Raw genomic sequence first — 20,916 nt, forward strand, 5'->3', positions numbered from 1 at the left:
CCAGCAAGAAAGCAATCTTGTTTGGGTTGCCTTAATGGACTGCTGGCCGAAAACAGAAGAAGAGGCCCCTCGGAAGGGAGCACGTTGAGGGGGTCGAGGGGCTCCTGTTCTCAGGAAGTTCAACACTGTTCGGCCAGGAGAGAGGGGCCTTTTGGCAAAAGCAGCCGCTTTAAAAGACCTGGAAAAAACAGAGAGTGTTAATTGTGCAAATGCTGAACCTTCCGTCAAATGACACCTGATCACAACTCTGCTCAACGGGCAAAATGTTTCCCTGGTTCCTTAAGGTGAACGCTTCTCAAAAACTAAAGGGTACAATTCACAGGGTGCACACACAAAGTCTCTTCGTGCGACCAGATGAAATTTAGGAACGGGCCGCTGAAGCCATAGAGCTCAGGATGCGCAGCACGTGCACTTTTACTCCACTCAGAGCGGAAAACCATTGATGACTGCAGAAGCAGCACCGTTGCCACGTTGCCTCTGAAAGTAGCCTAATTATCTTCTTTGTAAGCCCACTGCTGAAGAAGGATGTTGAGTTTGGCCAATTTTGCCAAATCCCAGAATGCTGCCTATGATTCATTTGCCACAGACATGTAGTTGGCAGATTTTGGTGCCAGATCATAACTCTATCCTGACGAGGACATGATTCTAATCCTACTTTTCTGAAAAAGGTTCAGCCTGCTGGAGGCTTTAGTCACAAATGAACGGACCCCACCATGAATGTAATTAATATGTCCATGTAGCTGCCACTTTTGAAACCAAAGCATGCGATTATCACAAAAGTCTTTTTGACCCTTGACTGATGCACGACAAAGGTAGGGATCTGTTTTCCTAACTGTGAGTGAATCACTGTGTCGTACTAACGGGAATCCATCAGGGTGGCTAACAGACGCCACATACATCTGTTGCAGATTGCTGACATTTTTAACTTGTGCAATTTCTCCTTTGCCTGCCATCTTGGTGACTAATGGGTCATTTTTTAAGGAAACAATCAGCCATGGACCAGTAATCACAGTTCTTCCACTGAAATAAAGATTTTGTTCTGTTTTTAATAAAATGGGCCTTTTCCATCATGTCAGCAATCAGATTAGTCATAAAGGGAAATTCCAGAGTGCTAAAGAAACCGCTTTGTTCCAAGTAAATTTAACTGATATTTAAAGCATTCTTAGAGTCGGTGTGACTTAAAAGTTACTGCTGTTCTATGATTGATGGCTCCAGTTGCGTGCCTCTGCAAAACCTCAATCAAACAACCATTAACACTGGCATTGACTGAGGGGTCCTTTAACATGTGAGCCAAATCTTTTAAGTCCCTTTTCGATCTCTCCTTTCAAGACCTCCCGAAAAGACCAGATAGAACTGCAGGTTTTCGCCCTGTCTGGCCATTCCTAACTTAACTAGAGTGACTTTTCCAGCAGAAGGCAAAGGCCAGACCACACAGACACAATTGCTCCAACTCTGCCGACATGGTCCATCTTGGTCTCATCTTTAAAGAGTATAAACACTAAACTTTGGGGGGGGGGTTGGCTACAAAATTGTGACCATAGCTCACACTATTGCAAGGGGTTAGGTCATTCTGAGACGCTGAGATTCAGACGGGAGGAAGGAGAGACGAAAGGTAAATACTCACATACAGAGAGGTTGGAGGCCAAAAGGATTACAGCGGGATGTGGCCAAAAGAAGGATGGAACACAAACTGTGAGGTCACGTCGGTTTTCTTTTAAATGTGTCTTTAAGTTTCGTCCCAGAAAATGTATTTTGACCTTTCTCAGGCAGACAAATTCAAATTTAGGAAAACCTTGAAGAACCCTTGCAGTGTTTGTCAAGTACTAACCACACATTAGAGGACTGTCAGCTTGATTATGCGCCCACATTGTTTTCACCATGCAGTAATTATGAAGATATGGCTTGAGCTACGATTATTCGTCCAAGTCTGTGGTGTTAATATCTTCATTCTGTTACTCAGTAGCAAGTCGGAACTTTCCAGATCTGAAATAGAGCATGTTTGATGTTTGTAATACCGCATCTGGTTGTCTCTGATGGAAGTCTCAGCGTCGCCATTGAGCCATTGCACAATGCTGATTGTCCCCCATATTTAGTTTTCACCGAAATCCAGATGTGATCGCGTCATCGTCTGTCAGCTCTTGTGTCTATCATATTGCCCTTGTGGAATTGTTACGACTAGCAACAGGTGTGAACCGATTGCCTTGCCTATGCTTTCAGAAGAGGATACCGTTAAAAATAAGTTTAAAAATAGAATTGATAATTGTCTATTGTGTGACTCAGTTGGATTAATTTAACCTTGTGAGAAAAGTAAGTGAAGTTCTGAAAGAACAGTTAGGACAAAACAAAAAAGAAAAGAAACCAACGTCAACACTCGGGCGGTCATGAAACATGAATTCTTTCAAGGTGAAGGAGGATGACGGTTGGATATCGAGTGGCTTAAAGATTTACGGTTTGCTCTCTGCAGGTGAGAATGAAAGAAATTGGGAGGATGAGCAAGACTTTGCCAGTGTTATTGTTTGCTCTTACAGGAAAATGGGAGCAGTCAGACAAGGGTCAAAGCCGTGACCTTTGCTTCTTGTACCTTTTACGGTAAATGACGGAGGATTTTCCCTTCAAGCCAAAAGGCAGCGCGGCCATTTCAATGGTGACAGTCCTGAAACAGACCTGTCAGTTTGGCTTGGTGTGGCAGCAGTGTTGATGAAGGAGACAAATGTGTTTTACCAAACTGTGCATTGGTAATGGTACAGTTTTAGAAATGATGCACCAGTCATCTCCATTTAGCCTCATTAGTTTGTGTCACACATGATCAAGTTCCTGATTGTGCAGCTTCTGTCATTCCATTCAGTCTGAAAGAATTAAAGGATTCTTCTTTCTCTGCGTTTCAAGAGCCCAAGTTGACAGACAATGCCCAGCTTTGTTTAATATCATTAACATGATTATGAAAATACAAGCTACTTATATTAATACTGCTATCTGCAACAACACTGGCTGATTGAAACACAGTAGAGCCGGATTTCCTGCGTGGGTATTGAATGAAAAAAATAAAAATACCCAACTGCAAAGCGTTTCCCTGTCTTTAAAGAAAGAACACGTCAGAACAGGTTTGATCAGTGGACAGGGATTCAGGCTGAGGCTCAGACAATAAACACAGCCTCAGGCCTCGTGGAGAATAACTTGTTCAGACATCTTGCACCTTTATGCAGTTGGGATTTATTGGTTCAGCAGATTAAGTCTTCCTTTCCCGAAGTAATTTCAGAGAGAAATATGGGTCAACCCTCCGAAAAACAGAATTTAAAATACCTTTTCCTTTTATAAAAGACCTTAAACTGTTCGAAGGGTGGAGATGACAGTCCTGCTGGTTGATATCCCTAGCTGAGGTGCAGGATGTAGTTTCAGGCACAAAAATGCAGCTGAATTATGGAAAATCTTGGTGACACTGAGTTGAGTTTAAGGAAATAGAATTAACCTGGTCAGTCGTCAGGAATGACAATGAGTTTCACATAGGGTGGAATGCAATCTCCACCCTGTTTGGTGCTTCCTCACCATGGAAAATACATCATGCCACGTCCCCCCCCACACCCCAACTTTTCCAGTCCTCATGTGGACTTTACGTTGCTTTCACGTTAAAGCAACCCATCCTCGGCTGAAACCAAGAGAATTAACAATGGCAACGCAACTTAAAAAGCCAATATTTGACATTATCAGCATTGGAACTGGTTGAACGTTAGCAGTTCCATATATTAGCACTAAAAAAAAACATAGCATATATAAAATAGAATTAGTCTAAACCCTTTAAAACCGATAGACGAGACTAGAAACCGGTTGTTTTTACGCTTTTTGCGTTTATTTACGGCAGCAGTGCGCAATAGTGACATCCCTTCAATTTTTTCTCCCCTCCCTTCTGTCCATTCTGTGCTTGTCACTCTGAAAAATGAACTGAACAGAAGCGTTCACAGTCGTGAGTGCAGGAATGTGGGCTAGCATCCCATTCAAGAGTTTCCTAAGTGTTTCCCCAGCAGTCAGGTGGACGGGCTCGGTCATTCCCATCTCTGGCGCAACTGTGTCTTGGCTGTGATGGATAGAACAGACCCAGAGAAAACACACACAAAAAACACATGCACACACACACACACAAATGTGGACAGCAGAGACACCAGTGACAGGCTGACAAATGGGTCCAGCGCCAACGGTACTGTGGGAAATGACCTTATTTGGATTCATTTGAAGCTGGCGTGTTGATACTCTTAATTCATATGATAATTACACTGTGAGGAATCCTGTCACTTCTGCTCAGTGTTTACAGCCCCTTTCCCTCAAGTCACAAGGACACACACACACACACACACACACACACACACACACACACACACACACACACACACACACACACACACACACACACACACACAAAGACGACACTTCAGCCAAGCAACTGCCAACTTTAATGTGAACCTTTTGCATGTTTTTGGCGGGTCGACTGTCCTGCTGCCAGTCTGATAGACCATTAGGGAATAAGAAAAAAGTGTTTCAGCTGTGAACTTCATGCAAATAAATCATAATTAGTTTAGTTGCCTGGAAGGCTCCCTTACACCAGTAAATACTCAGACTCATACATACACAACTGCAAATCTCTTAAATGAGTATCAGCATAAAGATAAAAAACAAAACTATAAAACTTATTATAAGTATTATAACTTACTATAATTTACTCCAACAGGGTCCAGCAGGACAAAGAAAGCACCTTTTGTTCCAAACTTATTGAGGGAGCTCATAAATAAGGAAGGTTTGGCAATATTTTTGCACAGCCAAGATTAAAATGCCTTGAGATGGTTTGTGGGGAGGTCAACCTGACCAATTGTTTTATTTTACAGCATTATTGTCTTTATTTCTAACCAGTGCGGTGTAAGAGAAACCAAACTCTAATTGACCCGGGTCGCTTCACTCCCGTCCCCTCCTTTAAGCAGAGCCGCTAGCTTCCATTTTTAGATGATGGAAATGAGCAATCAGCGCCGCTGCCAAATTATCATTTTATTGCAGTTGTGTACAATTTTGTCCTTATTCATTTCTACACAAAAACAAACAAACAAACAAAAAATATGCCACCTGTATTCTATCCATCTACTCTGTTGTGAAGCGCAGTAGTACATTAAGTTCCTCCGGCCCTCCACAAACTTAATTTATCTCATGTACGAGTTTTAATATTTTCAGCCCCCCAGCCATTTTAGTCTGTTTCTGATTTATTGGTCTGATTTGAGACGCCAAGCAGCTCCCTGTGTCTGCCAGCAGCGGGGATCCATCTCAGAGGGGTTTGGGTTCAAACAGCAAAATATGATCTTTTGATATGGAGATCGACTGCACTATTTTCTCAGTATTTTTTCTTTTTTTTATTTATTCATGAAAATGAAAGCAGCCACCCTCCAGATTCCTCTGCTTAGATCTGAGTTTTTTAGACTTGTTCTCTCTTAGATAATGCAGTTGTTCTGCATTCAGCGTTTCAGGAGGACGGGGAATTGGTATGTGTGTGGCTTTCGGAGAATCACTCGTTTCATCTCTCATCATCTGTAATTGATGAGTAACTTGATGAGCTGATGCGCGTGGCGGGACGTTTTATTTTTGCTGCTGTTTGCTATATACGGTGCCAAACGGTGTGATGTGGTGGTGGTTCATCCATCAGTGGAAGTCAGACGGTTAGCGCTAATCAAATACAAACCAACGAAAATTAAAAGATGGTCGTCCTTATTTTGTAAGACAGAAAACAAGGCAACATTTTTCTTTTTTTGTGTGCGGCCCTTCTTGTGAAAACACAGATGGTCATAACTTTTCAGTAATTGCATTAGATGCTGGCGAGGCTTAAAATTATGCAATAATTTGCTGTGTGTACCGTTGTGTGTGCTTCTTTGTTGGAATTGTAAAATGATTGTATTCATTTATTACATGGAGATTTTATTGGGATTGTTGAGAGTGCTGCTTGCAGGTTAAAATTTTAAACTTCATTTTTTTATTATTACTTCTTTTTATTTGGAAGATTTTAGAACATTATTTGGATTCCAACGTACAGTGAGAATGAAGACATGCTGTTCTGTTGAATGCTATCCTTGACCATCTGCGCTGCAAGGCCAGGTGAATCCATCCAAACGTTTCGGTTCCGCGTTGAAAGCAGTTCAGCCAAAAGATGATTGGATGCTGCTGCTGCTCTAAAGGCTTGAATGTTATTTATTATAAATCTTGGCTGCACATCAGAGTTGAAGCACATTCTATGGGATGACTGATTCCCTTCTGCCTCAGTGCACTCAGTGCATTTTCACTGTATATTTTAGACTCGACACATCACAAGTTGTCACACAACTTGCTTTTGCAGCTGATCATCCGGAGTTTCCGGGTGTCGTTGGGATGGCGTGAGATGGAGGGCGTCAATGTGGTAAAGCCATTACTGACCCAGCCCCACCAGCCATCACCAGCCGAGCGTGACGCAGAAACTGCAGTCCCTAACGAGGCCTCTGGTCTGTGTCACTGCCAGGCTTTACGATTGTTTAGACCGCTAATGTGGCGATGATTTTCTTAGGAGAAAGTAGAAAAAAACACCCCCCCCAAAAAAGAGGGAATGAGTCTGAGTCAGGTCGGCAGGAATGTTTCATTTCGACATCCTTCCCTGCTGATTAGTTCGATAACGAAATAACACTTACATAAAACCGCTTTGTGTTGAATTGGACTTGGGTGGAAAAAGCCAGCGGTGCTGTTGCTTTGCAGGAAACACCAAAGCCAAATAAGACAAACAGATGTGTGTAGCGCACGCACAGACACACACACACACACACACACACACACACACACATGGCTGATAGTGCACTTCCAGCAATATTCAATCCATCATTCCCGTAGAGACGGCTTCTATCTGGCCAGTGCCAGATGTTTTGTGTGCATGTTTTTCCATTCATACCATGACAAATATCTTGATTGTTATTCTTCATCTTTGTGCATACACAGCCTGACCTGAGACCAGAGGGGTTGGGTCATAAACACACTCGGACACTCTGACAAGACCAAAATACACCCGAATCTGTGAGCTAACATGTGCGACTGCTACCTTCTCACTTCAAGCAGAGGAGCAATACAGCAAAACCCCACAAAACACATGCACTCCAGGTATTAAACATTTGTTACATCCCTCAGATCCATTTCACATATCGCTCATCACAGATCAGTTTTTGTCCACTTATGGGCCTTCACAGTAAGGGACACTATTCAGGGTTTTAGGGTTACTTTAATTTGTTCAGTTGTGCAGTTTTAGTTGTGTCATGTCCATTTCCCCCGTGGGCCATGACTGAAAGTTCTTGCTCAGTTATTTTTTGGCTTTGTGTTCGCCATGTTTGGCTCAACTCTTAGAAAAGGAAAAATTTCTTTGACATGTTGAACCATTACACAACAACATAGTGTTGATCTATTTCGAAAGCCTGTAATAATTGAGTGCGGCTTTTGGGAAAGACTTGTAAGGGGTGGAAAGAGGGGGGGGAGCTGCTGAGATCATCATAATATGGAGAAAACTGCTGTTTTCACTATTTTCCTAAATCTTTTACTTTGTTCTCTTTAGCTTTAAGGGGCTGAGCAGTATACATATGTATATGTATATCTTTTTTGCATTTTACATCCTTTCTATGATACATTATTTATAGAAAATACTTTAGTACAATGTCATCACAATGTCCAAAATGCACTGGCAGCAGAAGCTTGTTTCAGGTCAGGATGGTGAGCTGAAGGTTAATCATCCATTTTTCCTACAACTTAAAGCCAGTTTCGCTTGGAACCAACTCATTTCATCAGACAAAACAGTTCCTCTGTATATGTTTGACACGAAGACAGACAGATGGCACCAATTGTTCCGTGTTAAAGTCTTCTGTTTTGTTTCGTCCGCGCTTACGGGTTTCCCCGGCAGAGGATTTGCCGATCCATCCTCCCTTGTCTTGGCTTTTGAGGTTTATTTCTTCAGAGAGACCAAATAGCTCTGGCCTCGGAGGAAGAAAGCAAACAAGAAAGCTCTGTCTCGGCCATTCATTGCGAATGAAAATGGAAATTCTGTTTCTGTGAAGAAGAATATGCTCGACTGCTGATGTTTGCACTGGACAAGTGAGCTTACTCTTTGTTTCCTCTGTGACATCAGTGCACAACTATGAGGCCATATCCTGATTACGAGTTACACAACTCGCTTGGGTCTCAGGGCCGACTCCATTTCTCCGATCTGAAGAGTTTGTGTGTTTGTAAAGTGAAACACCCATGTTGTGGACGGCTCCCAAACAGAGGTGGGCTCTCTGCGCTTGCTCTGCGAGAGAGAGAGAGTGCTGGTGGAGCCAATTAAGTGTCGGTCACATCTGTTCGCTCCCAGACTCCTGACAATTTATCTGTGGTCAGCGGCAGCAGAGCAGCCTCGTGGAACCGGATGAGACGCGGTCGAGCTTTTCTCCGGAGTTTCTCTTGAAACTTTCCAAAGGGTCCCAAACACTTCTAGGCCCTAAAGACCTGGAGTCCCTTCCAGAGTAAAATGAAAGATTCTTGGGAGGACGGCCGTTGCTGACCGACTGTATTTTGCCAACCTGTGGTAGGAAACAAGGGTGGGAAACAAGACAGGCTGAGTCCAAGGCAGAAAACTGATCGGCTGCTTTTTCTGATCCGCTGCCGCCTGACTGGTTGAATCTGGATCTCCTTCCAACCATGGACAGAAAAACAAGTGTCCCAGAAAGATCATTTTGTTGCTCTTGGATCTGTCGACGTTTATTCTAGTTTAGTCTGCCTCCATTCTTTCCACATACTGCACATTCTCCCGTCCAAGTGTACAGCGATCTGCAGACCACCCTTCTCATTGTGTTCCACAGTTGAGCAAAAGAAGAGCAAAAAGGCCAACTACAAGAAAGAACCTTTAAAATGTTCTAGATGGGATTTCCATTGCATTTCCATTGGTTTTTATAAGAAGGCCTCAGGATCAATTTATAGATTTTTACACTGTGGTAAAGGTCACTCTGCAAATCATCGTAATTTATGTAAATCTCTGCAGTGTGCCTCCTTCTCCCCCATCACTATTTTGACTCAAGCCTGTCCCCTTAGTGATTACCATTATAACTAATACCGTCAGCGAAATCCTGATGATCAAATCATTTTTCATATTAGGACAAATTAGTTGCTTGTGCTCTTGATGTGGTTCAATAAGTCACAGCATTCTCTCAGACGGTCTCCCGACGTAAACAGAAGAGTGAGCTCATAATATGCTCCACTTAATCTTAATACGCTGTCCTCTTGTGTCTAGACCTGTGCCGCCGCCCGCCAGGAGCTCACAGTAACGAGTTGTGTGCTACCTGCGATGAGACGAGAAATTAGAGGCTTCTAATTTCTCTTTATAGCGGGCCAAAATCACAGGCACTCACAGGGAACGTCAGATGTTTTAGTGCTGCATGGTGGCAGGAAACGTTTTGTGGCGTCAGGTGATTTGTTGACATGTATTTTTTTTAAACCTCTTTCTCGCTCTATATTGGGCTCATGACTGCCGGAGTCTTTGGTACTTCCTCTTTTCCAACATTCTCCATAATGACTCATTTGTCTGTCTCTTGCAAACACTTTCTGCTCATTGACATTCAAGCCGGACACCGGTGTTAAAATGAAAAAAAAGGGGGGGAAATAGCTTAGGTAATGTCTGCTGCTAAGTGTGAAAAATAAAACAAGTTCTTACTTTGGTATCCCTCTTATGCAAACCGTCTGAGCTGCTCTTTGTGTCTTTCTTCAGGCGCTTGGAACAAAGTCCCTGTGACGCTTAAAGAGTGTTAAGAAGAGCGTTGCCCTGCAGAAGCAGGAAGCATTGGGACACCGGGGAGTCGCTTCCTGCATTGACTTGAATTATAGCTGTCTGGGTGTCCTTTGCCCGAGGCTGACAGATGGCTTAAGAGCAGAAGGTGAGTTGCATAAGACTACTTGAAACGTGGCTGAGACTCCAGTGTTAACAAGGTAAGCCAGGACACTCTGGCCCGTGCAGGTAACGTGAGGTTTTACGAGATTACTACTCAAAAAACAATATGCTTCTCGTGATTCCGAGCGGAGCGTTCCATCTTTAATGACCCGTACACACTGCATTACAAGCACCAGTGGAATGCCGCGTGTTAAAGCCCATCTGTGGGCCTTTTTGTCCATGTCTGGCGGACACCTGAAGGCTTTAGGGGCTTCTCAGTTTCACTAGCCTGCCAGTGTAAAGGCCAGGAATTTTCAGGTGGGTCCGCAGGGAAGATTAACCTCTGACTCACAACCAGGGGGGGGGGATAAAATCGTAGCAGGGGAACCTGTTGGGACTGACGACTTGTTAAAAGAAACCTCCTGAGATGAGCAAAGCACCTAGCAGACACACTGACAGTGGCAAAAAGTGTTGCGCAGGTTTGAAAAGTTTAACCAGTTCATCCAAAATCAACTCTGACAGGATATTTGCAAGTACCAGGGTGTTTCACTGTTGGCACTGAAGTACCCTCGTAAAACTATAATACTGTAAAAAGTAGCAGCAGTCCTTGATTTAATACCAGTAGCTGAATAAAGAATATTATTCTCTTATTCCTTTGAATATTTTGTGCCACAGCTTCAATAAAATAGTGCAAGGATAATGAAAGCTGCCAACATTTCAAGTTTATTGAAATATTTTTTGTCCCCGTTGTCATAAAAAGGAAATATGTGTCGTGCTTCTTGAACACAGAACACAGTGTCATCTGCACAGGTAGGTGTTCAGCAAATAGACCATTCCAAAAGCAAAAGCAAAAAACGAACAGCTGTGATTTTGCTCCCGTGTTTGTTCTTCCATAAAGCCTCTGTTCAAAACACATTTTGATGCAGCTTCAGTCGCCACTTTTGTATTCTCTTTTGAAGTGACTGAATGAATTAAATCAAAGCAACAGGAACCTAAGCACACAAAATGTTAACCTCAAATGGTCGCAAAAAACAGAACATTTAGCTAATTACTGACTGATGGCTACCCAGAAAAACAAAAAAGCTTGGTTAGCAACTATCATAAATCATTGCAATAAAAAAATGCCAACCTTGAACCTGAAGGCAAGGCTTAATTGGAAAATAAAAGGACAGCATTGTAAACGTGGCAAATAATGAAGACAGACAAAGACGAAGTCCCAGGGAGCAGAGACCCCGACTGGGCTCCGTGTGCAACGCAGCAATTACGGGGTGTATGAGTCCCTGTGAAAATGGCCTCGAACAAATAGCCGGCGACGGCAGAATACCTCTTGAAAGCAAAACAGATATTGACCTCCAGATAAACAACCATCAGGCAAAATACCGCTGGCTTCATTTTATTGCACTGCCACTTAGTTTCTATCCATGTCTTAAATCAAACCTGGTTTTAAGTGCTTCCTCAACTGGTGGAGCAAGTGGCCTTCAATAATAATAATAATAATAATAATAATAATAATAATAATAATAATAATAATATTACACAGCTCTTTTTGTTTATCGGTGAAAACAAACTGGGTTGTGATAGTTTTGCATGTGTTTTCAACTGGAAAATACTTTTTAAACCTTAAACAGCCTGCAGGTTGACTTTTGATATGTAAATCACAGCTTGATTGATGCTCCAGTAACACGAGGTGAAAGCCTGCGAGCATGTGTGGTTGTGCAGGATTCCCGCAGGAAACTGCAGAAACGAATGCGTTCGGTTTTCTGCACTGATATGCCGCTTTCCGGCATATCAGGGAAACTCATGGGCCCCCTTGTGGAGCTTGAAGAAATCATCCACATAAATAAATAAATAAATAAATAAATAAATAAATAAATGCATAAATAAATAAATAAATAAATAAATAAGCAAGCAAATGCAAACGTGTTCAATGGGTTTGTGCGTGCCAGGTGAGGCGAGAGCCTGTGCGAAGTCTCGCCGCTTGAATTAGGAAGTTTGGAATTTTACAATTTCTGGTTTTGTGTCTCAAAGTCAGAAATGGCTTCACTTTGAGCTTCTGCATGTGTGTTAAATGTAGCCTGGGCAGATGAAGATTGTGTGTGTGTGTGTGTGTGTGTGTGTGTGTGTGTGTGCGTGTGCTTGTGTGTGTGTGTGTGTGTGTGTGTGTGTGTGGAGGTCCCTCTGGCTCCCATGGTTTCTTTCCCTATCCCCTCCTCTCTCGTTTCCCCCTCCCTCTTTCTTCCCTTCCCCTGCTGTGCCTCACTCCCTTCTCTTAGCTACCTCAAGCGCCACCTCCCTCTCGCTCGTGCAATAGCACTCATTTTTTTTCTTCTTCTTGTCTTTTAACCCTTTGCAAGGCCTTTTATATCCTTGCGAGATTAAGTTTGAGCTTCAAGCAGGGAGCGAGGTCAGCGCGGTCACATCTGATTTTTGAGCTGAGATTGCGCTCACTTTGATTTCAGGTTTAGCATTAAGCCAGTTTAGGCAGCAGAGTTTAGGCTGGGCTAAATGTAGTTTCACGGTTCACAGTAAGAAAAAAATGTGCATCTATGTCTGTGTGTGTATTTTTGCATTTGTCCAAAAAAAGTCAAGCAGAAGCAGCAGAAGTATCATTGTGCACACATGCAGAATTTAGTGTCTGTGTGTATGTATGTGTGTGTGTGTGTGTGTGTGTGTGCATACCAGCTTTACAACTGTATCAAATTCCCTCACGGGAAAAAGAACGGCCGCAAATGACAAGTTGCCAGTCACCGCCATCATTAGAACATCCCCGCTCCCCATTATTTGTCTTCTCTAAAACTGCTGCTGCGACTGTGTGGAATGTTGCACACTCAGGTTGAAACGGCCTTAATTTGCATGCTGGAATCGCTGAATTCTTTCTTTCTTTCTTTTTTCCCCCACATTTTCGATAAAGTCCCCTGTGGATTTTTGGAGGATCTGCCCGAGCGCACAACCACATCTTCCTCCGCATGTCTGGCTGAGTCATCCAGGGTGTGGTTTAATATCCTGTTCCATTTTGCTCCTTTCTCCCAGCTTTATACTTCTTGGCCCGGTCTAATTCCTGTAAAGTTTCACAAAATGTGGTCAGCATTAGAAATAAAGGCCAGGATTTAGCACTTCCAGTCATGGAGTTTATCTACGAGCTCCGCTTGTCACAGAGAAACTGCCTCCGGTCTCATTTTCTTTCAAAATAGATTTAAAAAAAATTAGAAATAAACTAAACCTCACATCCGTGACACTCATTGACACCAGCTCGCAGAGAGGTGTTCTTGCAAAAACTCCTGTTGGAATCAGTGCGAATGTGTCACGTAACACACACAAAAAGATGCACTCACAGTTGCATTCATTCCATTGTTTGCAAGTGGCCTTCAGTGTGTGCATGAGTTGAGGGAGAAGTTCACATGATCACGACTTATAGCAGACTCTCACACACGTGACTGCAAAGGGCCATGTTTGCACAGGTTGCGCATAAATGCAGGTATGCACAGATGCACGGCTGGACACAATCCAGATTTACTGAGATTTATTAGAGAAGGGTAATTAAATAAAGAGGGAGGCGTGTTATTGGGTGGAACCAGGTTGATGTGGTGTTGTGACGGAGGGTCGGGGTCCAGCTGGACCGTAGGGAGGTGCTGGTGAGCTCCCGGCTCGCCCGGCTCAAACTCTTCCTTTCTGGACACGTGCTGAGCCTGGATCCATCCCTACCGTCTCTCCTCCTCCTCCTCCTCCTCCTCCTCCCCCTCCTCCCTGCTCTCTTCTTCTTCACTCCTCCACCTTCTCCCGCCACAACCCTCCCCCTTCCTGTCTCCAAGGCCTGCGTGTGTGCACTGCCACGTCGCTGTGTGGATTTAATAGAGTCAGGGAGAGATCGAAAAGCAGAGGGAAGTGCCAGGCACCTCCGTGTGGGCTTAAGCTTTTCTGCACTTTTTGTGCACTTTTTCCCCACACTTTCGCTCTTCTCTTGCAGGGGAAAAAAAATAAAAAAAATGCTTGTAATACATGTCTTCAGTACTTGACTTCTTACACAAAAAGCTCATACTATTGCTTGAAATACCTTATTTATTGATTGATTGATTTTTGCTTTTCTGAAGTTTAAAATCTGCCAGCTCACTCTTGTGTACGGATGTGCTATTTATAAACTTGTGTGCTGCTGGCGTGCACAGTGTGGCGTGACCTTTAAATGTGTAAACATTCTCCACAAGATGCACTTTCTTGGGAGTTTTTTTTTTCCAGTCTGATTGCCACACTTTCTATTTATCCACTGGAAAGGACCCAAGCTCGCGTTCAGATTATTTTATGAATACACATTTACAGACGTGTCCCAGAGAAAACCGTTTTCCAGTCCATTTCTGCCATCTAGTGGCTGCTTTGCTGACAGCACATTTACATTTTTTTTTGTTTCTCTGGCTTTAGTTTCGTTGTATGACGTAACAAAACACTGTTGACGTTTTCTTGCTCTAACATTAATTCCTGCGGGGAATTGTCGTTGCATGAACACCTCACAAAAACACAGAAGAAAACTCTAGTACTTTATTTATGGAAAATGGCAACCATGGCACTGTGCAAGACTTGGACCAGTGTTTTGTTTTTTGTTTTTTTAATGAGTACGGAGAAAATTGGCTTGAAAGTGCTGCAGCTCACTGTCGCCAGGTAATGATTTCCATGGGTTTTTATGTGGAAGCAAGATGATGGCCAGCATGAAAATCAAATAAAATGCAAGCTGAGGAAATTTCACAGCCAGAATTTAATTAAGTTTTATTGAAATTGTGCTGGATGTTTTGGACACTTTATTTCAGAAACATGCACGCAAAGGGGACTATACAGAAATTCATAACAAGACAGAATTAAACATTGATAATTTTATTTCATACAAAGGACAGACAGGGGAATCTGGAACCACCTTTTTTTGTTTTACTATTTTCATCTGTTTGTCTGAAGTACCACCAAAACTTAGCCTCTCTAATGAAAGATTAGATTAAAATAAAAAATAATAATGCATGTTTGCCTATTCTGCTTTTGTCCAACAAGTCATTCTCAGAATGGGAACACATGTCACCAGCAAACTTGTTGTATTTAAATGTTAATGCTTTTTAAAGCTGATCTGTGGGTTTTTTTGGACCCAATCGCAGTATTTGGATTTTCATTGTGCTGGTCAACTTCTCCAGTCATGTTCCAAAACCTTGAGGCATTCTGAGGGAAAGAGGCTGTGGGAAGAGATTTAGATTTCATACGAGTGCATGGGCAAAAATGAGGCTGGGTTGGATGACAAACCCAAACTGAATCTCACACACAGTAAATGGGTTTTTATACAGATTTCTGGTCATTTTGAGCAATTATCTTGTGGCACGAACATGGAGTTAACCACACTCCTTAGATGGTTTGCACAAAAATGCGTTCTTGTTTGGATTCTTGGATTCTACAAACTGGGCTATAAAAAAAAGATTCCCGTACGAGAAATTTGAGTCCCTTATATTAACAATGATTGTGATGAAATGCTAAAGCTGGTACTTTTCCTTTAGCTTTTGGATCGGCTTTTTGACTGGCCAAATAAATATGGCACGAACATGAATTAGACACCACTTGAACCTAATCCATCAATCGCTGCGCCTGACTCCAAATTTGCTCATATCTTATATCTCAGAAGTCTGTTTTTGTCTTCATTCCAACACCGGTAGGTGCATCAAATTTTCAGATTTGGCGAGACTGCAGCCCAACTTTGTTTTCGCACTTGAGGGTCAGTAAAAATGCACCACTTGGAATCCCCGTAAGCATCTGAAAGCCTGCGCATCCAACTTGCCCATGTCGATTAAATTGTGCTCCAGCTGAACCCTGACGAGCCCGCTGAGACTCAGACTTTTATCCCCCCAGCAGAAAGCGTCACGGGGAACCGATTGAATCCTGTTATGGGTCAGCACCACGGAGTGCAGACCCTGTGGCAGCTCCCGTGGTACCTGCCGCAGGCTGTTGTTGCACAAGTCCAACTGGTGCAGGACCAGCAGTGCCTTGAACGCCCCCGGGGCCACTTTGAAGATTTTGTTCCTCGCTAAGCCCAGGTGTTCAAGGTGCTTTAAGGAGCTCAGGGTTGTCTTCCTGATGGAAGAGATGAGGTTGCCCTCCAGATTTAGAGTCTTCAGTGAGCGGGGAAGGTACTGCGGCACTTGTTTGAGTCGGTTCCCCTCCAAGTTGAGGCTTTCCAAATGAGTTGCGTTTAGCAGGGAGTCCCTGAGAAGACCTCTGTTGCTCAGCCTGTTGGCACTCAGATCCAACACCATCAGCTCCGAAACCCCGTTGAAGGCTCCTCCGCGAAACTGCCCGATGTGGTTGCCTCTCAGGTAGAGTTCCTTGATGGACAGTGGCAGACCCAAGGGAACCGACGTCAACTGGTTGTGGTCCAGGTTGAGAGTGCGCAGCTTGGTCAGTGGGGAAAGGACTGAACTTGGAAGAGAGTCTGAACCGTTCCCGAGGCTGTTGTTGCTGAAGCTCAGCACCAAGAGACCAGGGCACTGTGCCCAGGCTGCTTCGGACATCACGCTCACCTTGTTGCCATCCAAGCGAAGCTCCTCCAGGGAGAGCGGAAGATCAGTCGGCACGCTGTCCAGGAGGTTCCTGTCCAGGTAGAGGCGCTTCAAAGCTGGGATGCCTTCGAAAGCTCCCTCTATTGCGCCGTCTGTGAGCTGATTGTTGCTCAGCACTAGGAACTCCAAGGAGACGTACTCGTCAAGCAGGTCGAGCTGGATGCTGCTGATATGATTGTTCATGAGGAGGACGTAGCGTGAATTGTAGGGGATGCCGTAGGGAACCCTGTCCACCCCCTTGTCTGAGCACTGGACCACTCTGAGAGGCAAAACAAAAGGAATTGAACTGTAAGATTGTGTAAGTTCATACACTAGACATTCTTTTGATGTTTCAGGCTCACAAACATATTAGCTTTGTGACATTTTGGTAATTTGGTTTGGTGTTGCTTGGCTATATGTTGAGAATTGCTTTGATATATATATATATATATATATATATTCTCAGACCGCAGTTTGAGAGTAAACAGAAAAATCCATCAAAATGTCAAAAGGGGCTGAGCACGAAAGCAAGCAATCAGTTCATATGTAAAAAAACAGTTCATATCTTAAATAGGTGTTATGGTCTTATCATGATTGCATTTGAGTCATGGTTTCATGTTATTCAGGCCTCACCTTCCATAGCAGGCACACTCAGGAGGACAGTAGTCATCCAGGAAATATGGAAAGTGGGTTGGCGCCGCCACTTCCTCCGTTTTGGCGAGCTTCTGCGTCCTGTTGTCTTTTTTCCTTTTCTTTTCCTTGAGCTTGTCTGCATTCTTTTTCCCATTTGTTTTGTTTCCTTTTACCTGCTTCACCGAAGCAGACACGACAGCGGCCAGTTGCATCTCGACTGAAGGTTTGGTCACAAGAGGTCGGGCGGGAGAGGGTTTGTTTCGCGTTGCTGTGAGTTCCATGTTGTTTTTCATACTCGTTTGGCTTTTACCTGCAGATTCAGTCACATTTTTCATTGTATTTTTACTTGATTTCTGTCTCTGAATGGGCTCTCTCGTCTTTGAATATTTGGTTATAAGCTCAAGTGTGGTTTCGGGTGTTGCCACTTGCACCTCTGGGACAAGTCCAGCTGGTTTAAGCTGGTTTACTTCTTCCGTGGCGTGCGGCTCATTCGGACTCGCCTGCCCTTCGAGTTCATTCTGAATTCTGAAATGATGTGTGGGACTCTTTGGCACCTTTGTGGTGAGCTCTTCAATTGGAGGGAAGGACGTCCCCCTTCCAGGAGCCTCTGTTGAGACTAGAATGTGATTTGCTGTTGCAGGTTTTGTGGCGGGAAACTTGGTCTCTGCTCCCTGTTGCGTCGTGCTCAGAGGAGGTGTGAGATTGCTGTCCACGGTGCGATCTCCCCTTCCTTGCTCGGCTAATTCGTGCTTTGCATTTTTTATGTTCTCCACCTCCAACTCCTCATTTCCTCCCTTGTCTTCTTCACTTTCCTGGCCGTGAGCGGAGAATTTGTCTCTGTGCTCCTGCTGAAGATGAAGCCCTGCCACCAACATGCCCTCCTTCTCTTCCTCCTCCACTTTTTGCCTTGGTTTGTCCATCTCAACAATTTTCTTGGATCTGTCAAGAGTTTCTCCAGCTTTTTCCACCTCTGTTAGTTTGGTGCGACTATTAAGTGTTTCTGTTTCCTCCACTTCATGACCTTTTCCATCCCTGTCCATAATACCTACCTCTGTCAATGTCAAAGCTGGAATGGCAAACATAGCAACGGTCAGTGTATCTCTTCATCTTTTTGTCAGAAACGTTGTCAAACGTTGGCTACAGTGTGACGGCAGTTCTGGTTGTGAGGTGCTAAACTTACTGGGTTGCAGGACGTATGAATGCCCAGACACTGTGAGGATGACAAGCAGCAGTGTGAGTGTTTCCATGTTACCTAAAGAAACAGAGCTTAAATTAGGAGACAAGTAAAACGCCAACCCTCAAGGACCGCATCAGTCTTGTAAAACACTTGATCACCACTGAGAAGTGGTTCGTTTTTCACATCAACCAAAAAGTTAATTCTACTTTCTTTAAATATGTATGTTAGCTGGCTACTTATAATTGTAGCTTCTTAAAGTAACCAATATCTTTTAGATACACAAGTCAGATATTTTGGGGAGCCAAAGCTGTGCTTTATATTATGGATTAAAAGCAACAGTTGGTGTGTGGCTCACATAGGCCCAGTTAGAAAAAACAAAAATCATTCGAGGATTAAGATCGTGCCCAGGTTCAGTCCAGCCTGATTTATGTTTCTTACCTGCCTTATGTGTCTCAGCGAGGTCCCTGCATGCGTGTTATCCTTCTGACCTCTCACCTGCCTCCCTTTGTGCACTCAGTACTGAGGGAGAACTGAAAAAGGAGAAACATTGGGACCCCAGTGGAAAATAAGGTTTATCTCATCCCCTCGTGGTCTCTGAGGAGGCTTTTCACACACTCCCTCTGGATGAGGCTGCAGTAATGACTCCTCACATGCCATTATCTGGAGGGGAATTCTCACACTTACCCTCAACTTACCCTCGAGGAATCCAAAGGATCAATAGTGGGAAAGAGGAGCAATTTTGGGAGGCTCAGGGTTCAGAGGTGATAGTGGCCACTGTTTGCCCCACCGCAGGATGATATTGGGATGTCACTGGTCATGTGGTGGTGGTAAGTGGAGCATAAGTTGCTCAGTGTTAAGTCCAGGGCCTGCTGCTGACATTGGCTGGCGATAGTGAAACACTTCTTTCTTTGTTTTTTAAGAAAATGTGTTGTTAATGAGTAAACAAGGACAGTTTTTAATTGTGTCTAAATGCTGGTCAACCATTATGTCTGATGAAACACATCAAGTAATGAAACAAAAATAGCGTGGTTTGACTTGACCTGAAGATACATTTGCATACCACAGGGGGGCACTATAGGCCCATAAAAGACTGAATACTCTGCTCAGAAAGAACACCTACATGGTTTCTCCTCATCTGTAGCAGGAAGTGAGAGAGGTGACATCAGCCATATGAATATCGAATGGCAGGAAAAAGGTGGTTATAGCGGGGGGTGATAAAAGGGGGATGAATGAATGGAAGCTGGAGGTTTTTTTTACACCTTCGGAGATGTGGCATCTCATTTCCTGCAAAAAGTGACGTCATGTATAGGAGGAGATTGTGTGTGTGTGTGTGTGTGTGTGTGTGTGTGTGTGTGTGTGTGTGTGTGTGTGTGTGTGTGTGTGTGTGTGTGCATGCATAAAGCAGCAGTGATGGAGGAACTGAGAGATGGCGATGGCTCTAATAGGCCGACACCTGTTCAGGGTTGAAAACATCCCCTCTATCTTGCCTGTTGACTCTGTAGATCTTTGGCTTTTTGCAGAGAGTATAATCCTCTTTAAAACCTGCAAAATTCAGAGAGGGTCAGGCTTGGGGTTATCACATCTTTTCCCGTTGCCAGCCCCCAGTGTGCCATCTTTTATGTCTCATCTGCGGCATCAGAAAGAGGGAAAAAAAAATCCCTTCCGCAGACATGGCTCACCAACATATATTTATGAAAAATCTGTCTGTCTGGACTTTTGCCTTCCAGCGGATTGACTTCAGCTGCTGAATGATTGTGGCTGCCGCTCTATCCCAAACATCCCTAACGGCTGCCCAGCTGCCTCACCTTTTAGGTTTATAGTCTGGCAGAGCACCAAACTTTTGGGTAATGGAAGAAAAAAACTATATTTCATCTTGTCAAAGTGCTTGGCGTTTGTTTGAAAGTAGGTCACAGATATGAATCAGTACCGTTTCCCTTTGTGCATGTGAAAGACTGGTAATATTTAGCAGCTTGGTTCTGACCATTTTGCTTGTATGTTGGTCAAAAACTCAAAAATAAGGATTATTTGACACCGACAACTAAAAAATGGTAGTGTGGAGCTTGCAAGAGATTTCAGTATGCTTGCGTGTACCTATTATGCGCTACCAATGAGCGTTATTGCGCGATTCTGATGTATGCTTACAACCGTGGCGCTTATGGTTATGCTAGTAGTTCATATAATTGATGACGACCTTGATGCGGGCTGCCCTGAGGCTTAAATGGCAATGCTTAATTTACAGTAAACCTGCGTAATATTAATATTTTGCCAGCAGAAGAACAGCACAAATGATGCAATAAATTGTTGGAGGGAGGAGATGACTTGAGTGACAGCGAGGGCTGGGAACAAAACAAACCCTTCCTTCTTCCCCCAAACCATCCCATCTGCTCAGAGTCTGACCAGTGGCAGAGGCGGTGGCGAGGGGGCTGGGAATGGGGGTTAATAAGGGCAAAGGCCAAAGGTCACAGACAGCGATCAATTTGACGGCCGAGACCCACGTTTTGTGTGCGGAGGCGCACTGTGGCTCCTCTGGCCTGATGTTTACACTGTCAACATGGCCAGGCGCTGCAAAATAAATGCATCGGGCAGCAAAATGCATGATTTATGAATAGCACAAAGAGCAGAAAATGTGC

At 43.7% G+C, this 20,916-nt stretch overlaps 1 protein-coding gene and 1 long non-coding RNA gene across 2 annotated transcripts in view; one reads left to right on the forward strand and one right to left on the reverse strand.

Moving 5' to 3' along the window:
* Window positions 1-10,138, forward strand: part of LOC142890843 (uncharacterized) — a 40,186-nt gene extending 30,048 nt beyond the window's left edge. The window contains exon 3 of the long non-coding RNA XR_012927136.1: window positions 9,767-10,138. This is a non-coding gene — a long non-coding RNA (uncharacterized LOC142890843). The remainder of the gene's footprint in view (window positions 1-9,766) is intronic.
* Window positions 10,139-14,917: 4,779 nt separating this feature from the next.
* Window positions 14,918-17,576, reverse strand: LOC142890832 (podocan). Its single transcript, XM_076030114.1, has 2 exons — window positions 17,110-17,576; window positions 14,918-16,756 (listed from the first exon to the last, which is right to left on the reverse strand). The coding sequence occupies exons 1-2, from the start codon at window positions 17,442-17,444 to the stop codon at window positions 15,658-15,660; spliced, it is 1,434 nt and encodes a 477-aa protein (XP_075886229.1). The 5' UTR covers window positions 17,445-17,576; the 3' UTR covers window positions 14,918-15,657.
* Window positions 17,577-20,916: the final 3,340 nt, after the last annotated feature.

This window comes from Nelusetta ayraudi, unplaced genomic scaffold (genome assembly GCF_046127955.1).
Source record: "Nelusetta ayraudi isolate G7.1 ecotype Tasmania unplaced genomic scaffold, CSIRO-AGI_Nayr_v1 ptg000027l, whole genome shotgun sequence".
Lineage (NCBI taxonomy): Eukaryota > Metazoa > Chordata > Actinopteri > Tetraodontiformes > Monacanthidae > Nelusetta > Nelusetta ayraudi.

Coding starts and splice junctions, on each gene's coding strand:
- LOC142890832 (XM_076030114.1), bottom strand. CDS start 17,444: ATGAAAAATGTGACTGAATCTGCAGGTAAAAGCCAAACGAGTATGAAA. Junction 16,757..17,109: donor GAGTGTGCCTGCTATGGAAG/GTGAGGCCTGAA, acceptor TTTGCCTCTCAG/AGTGGTCCAGTGCTCAGACA.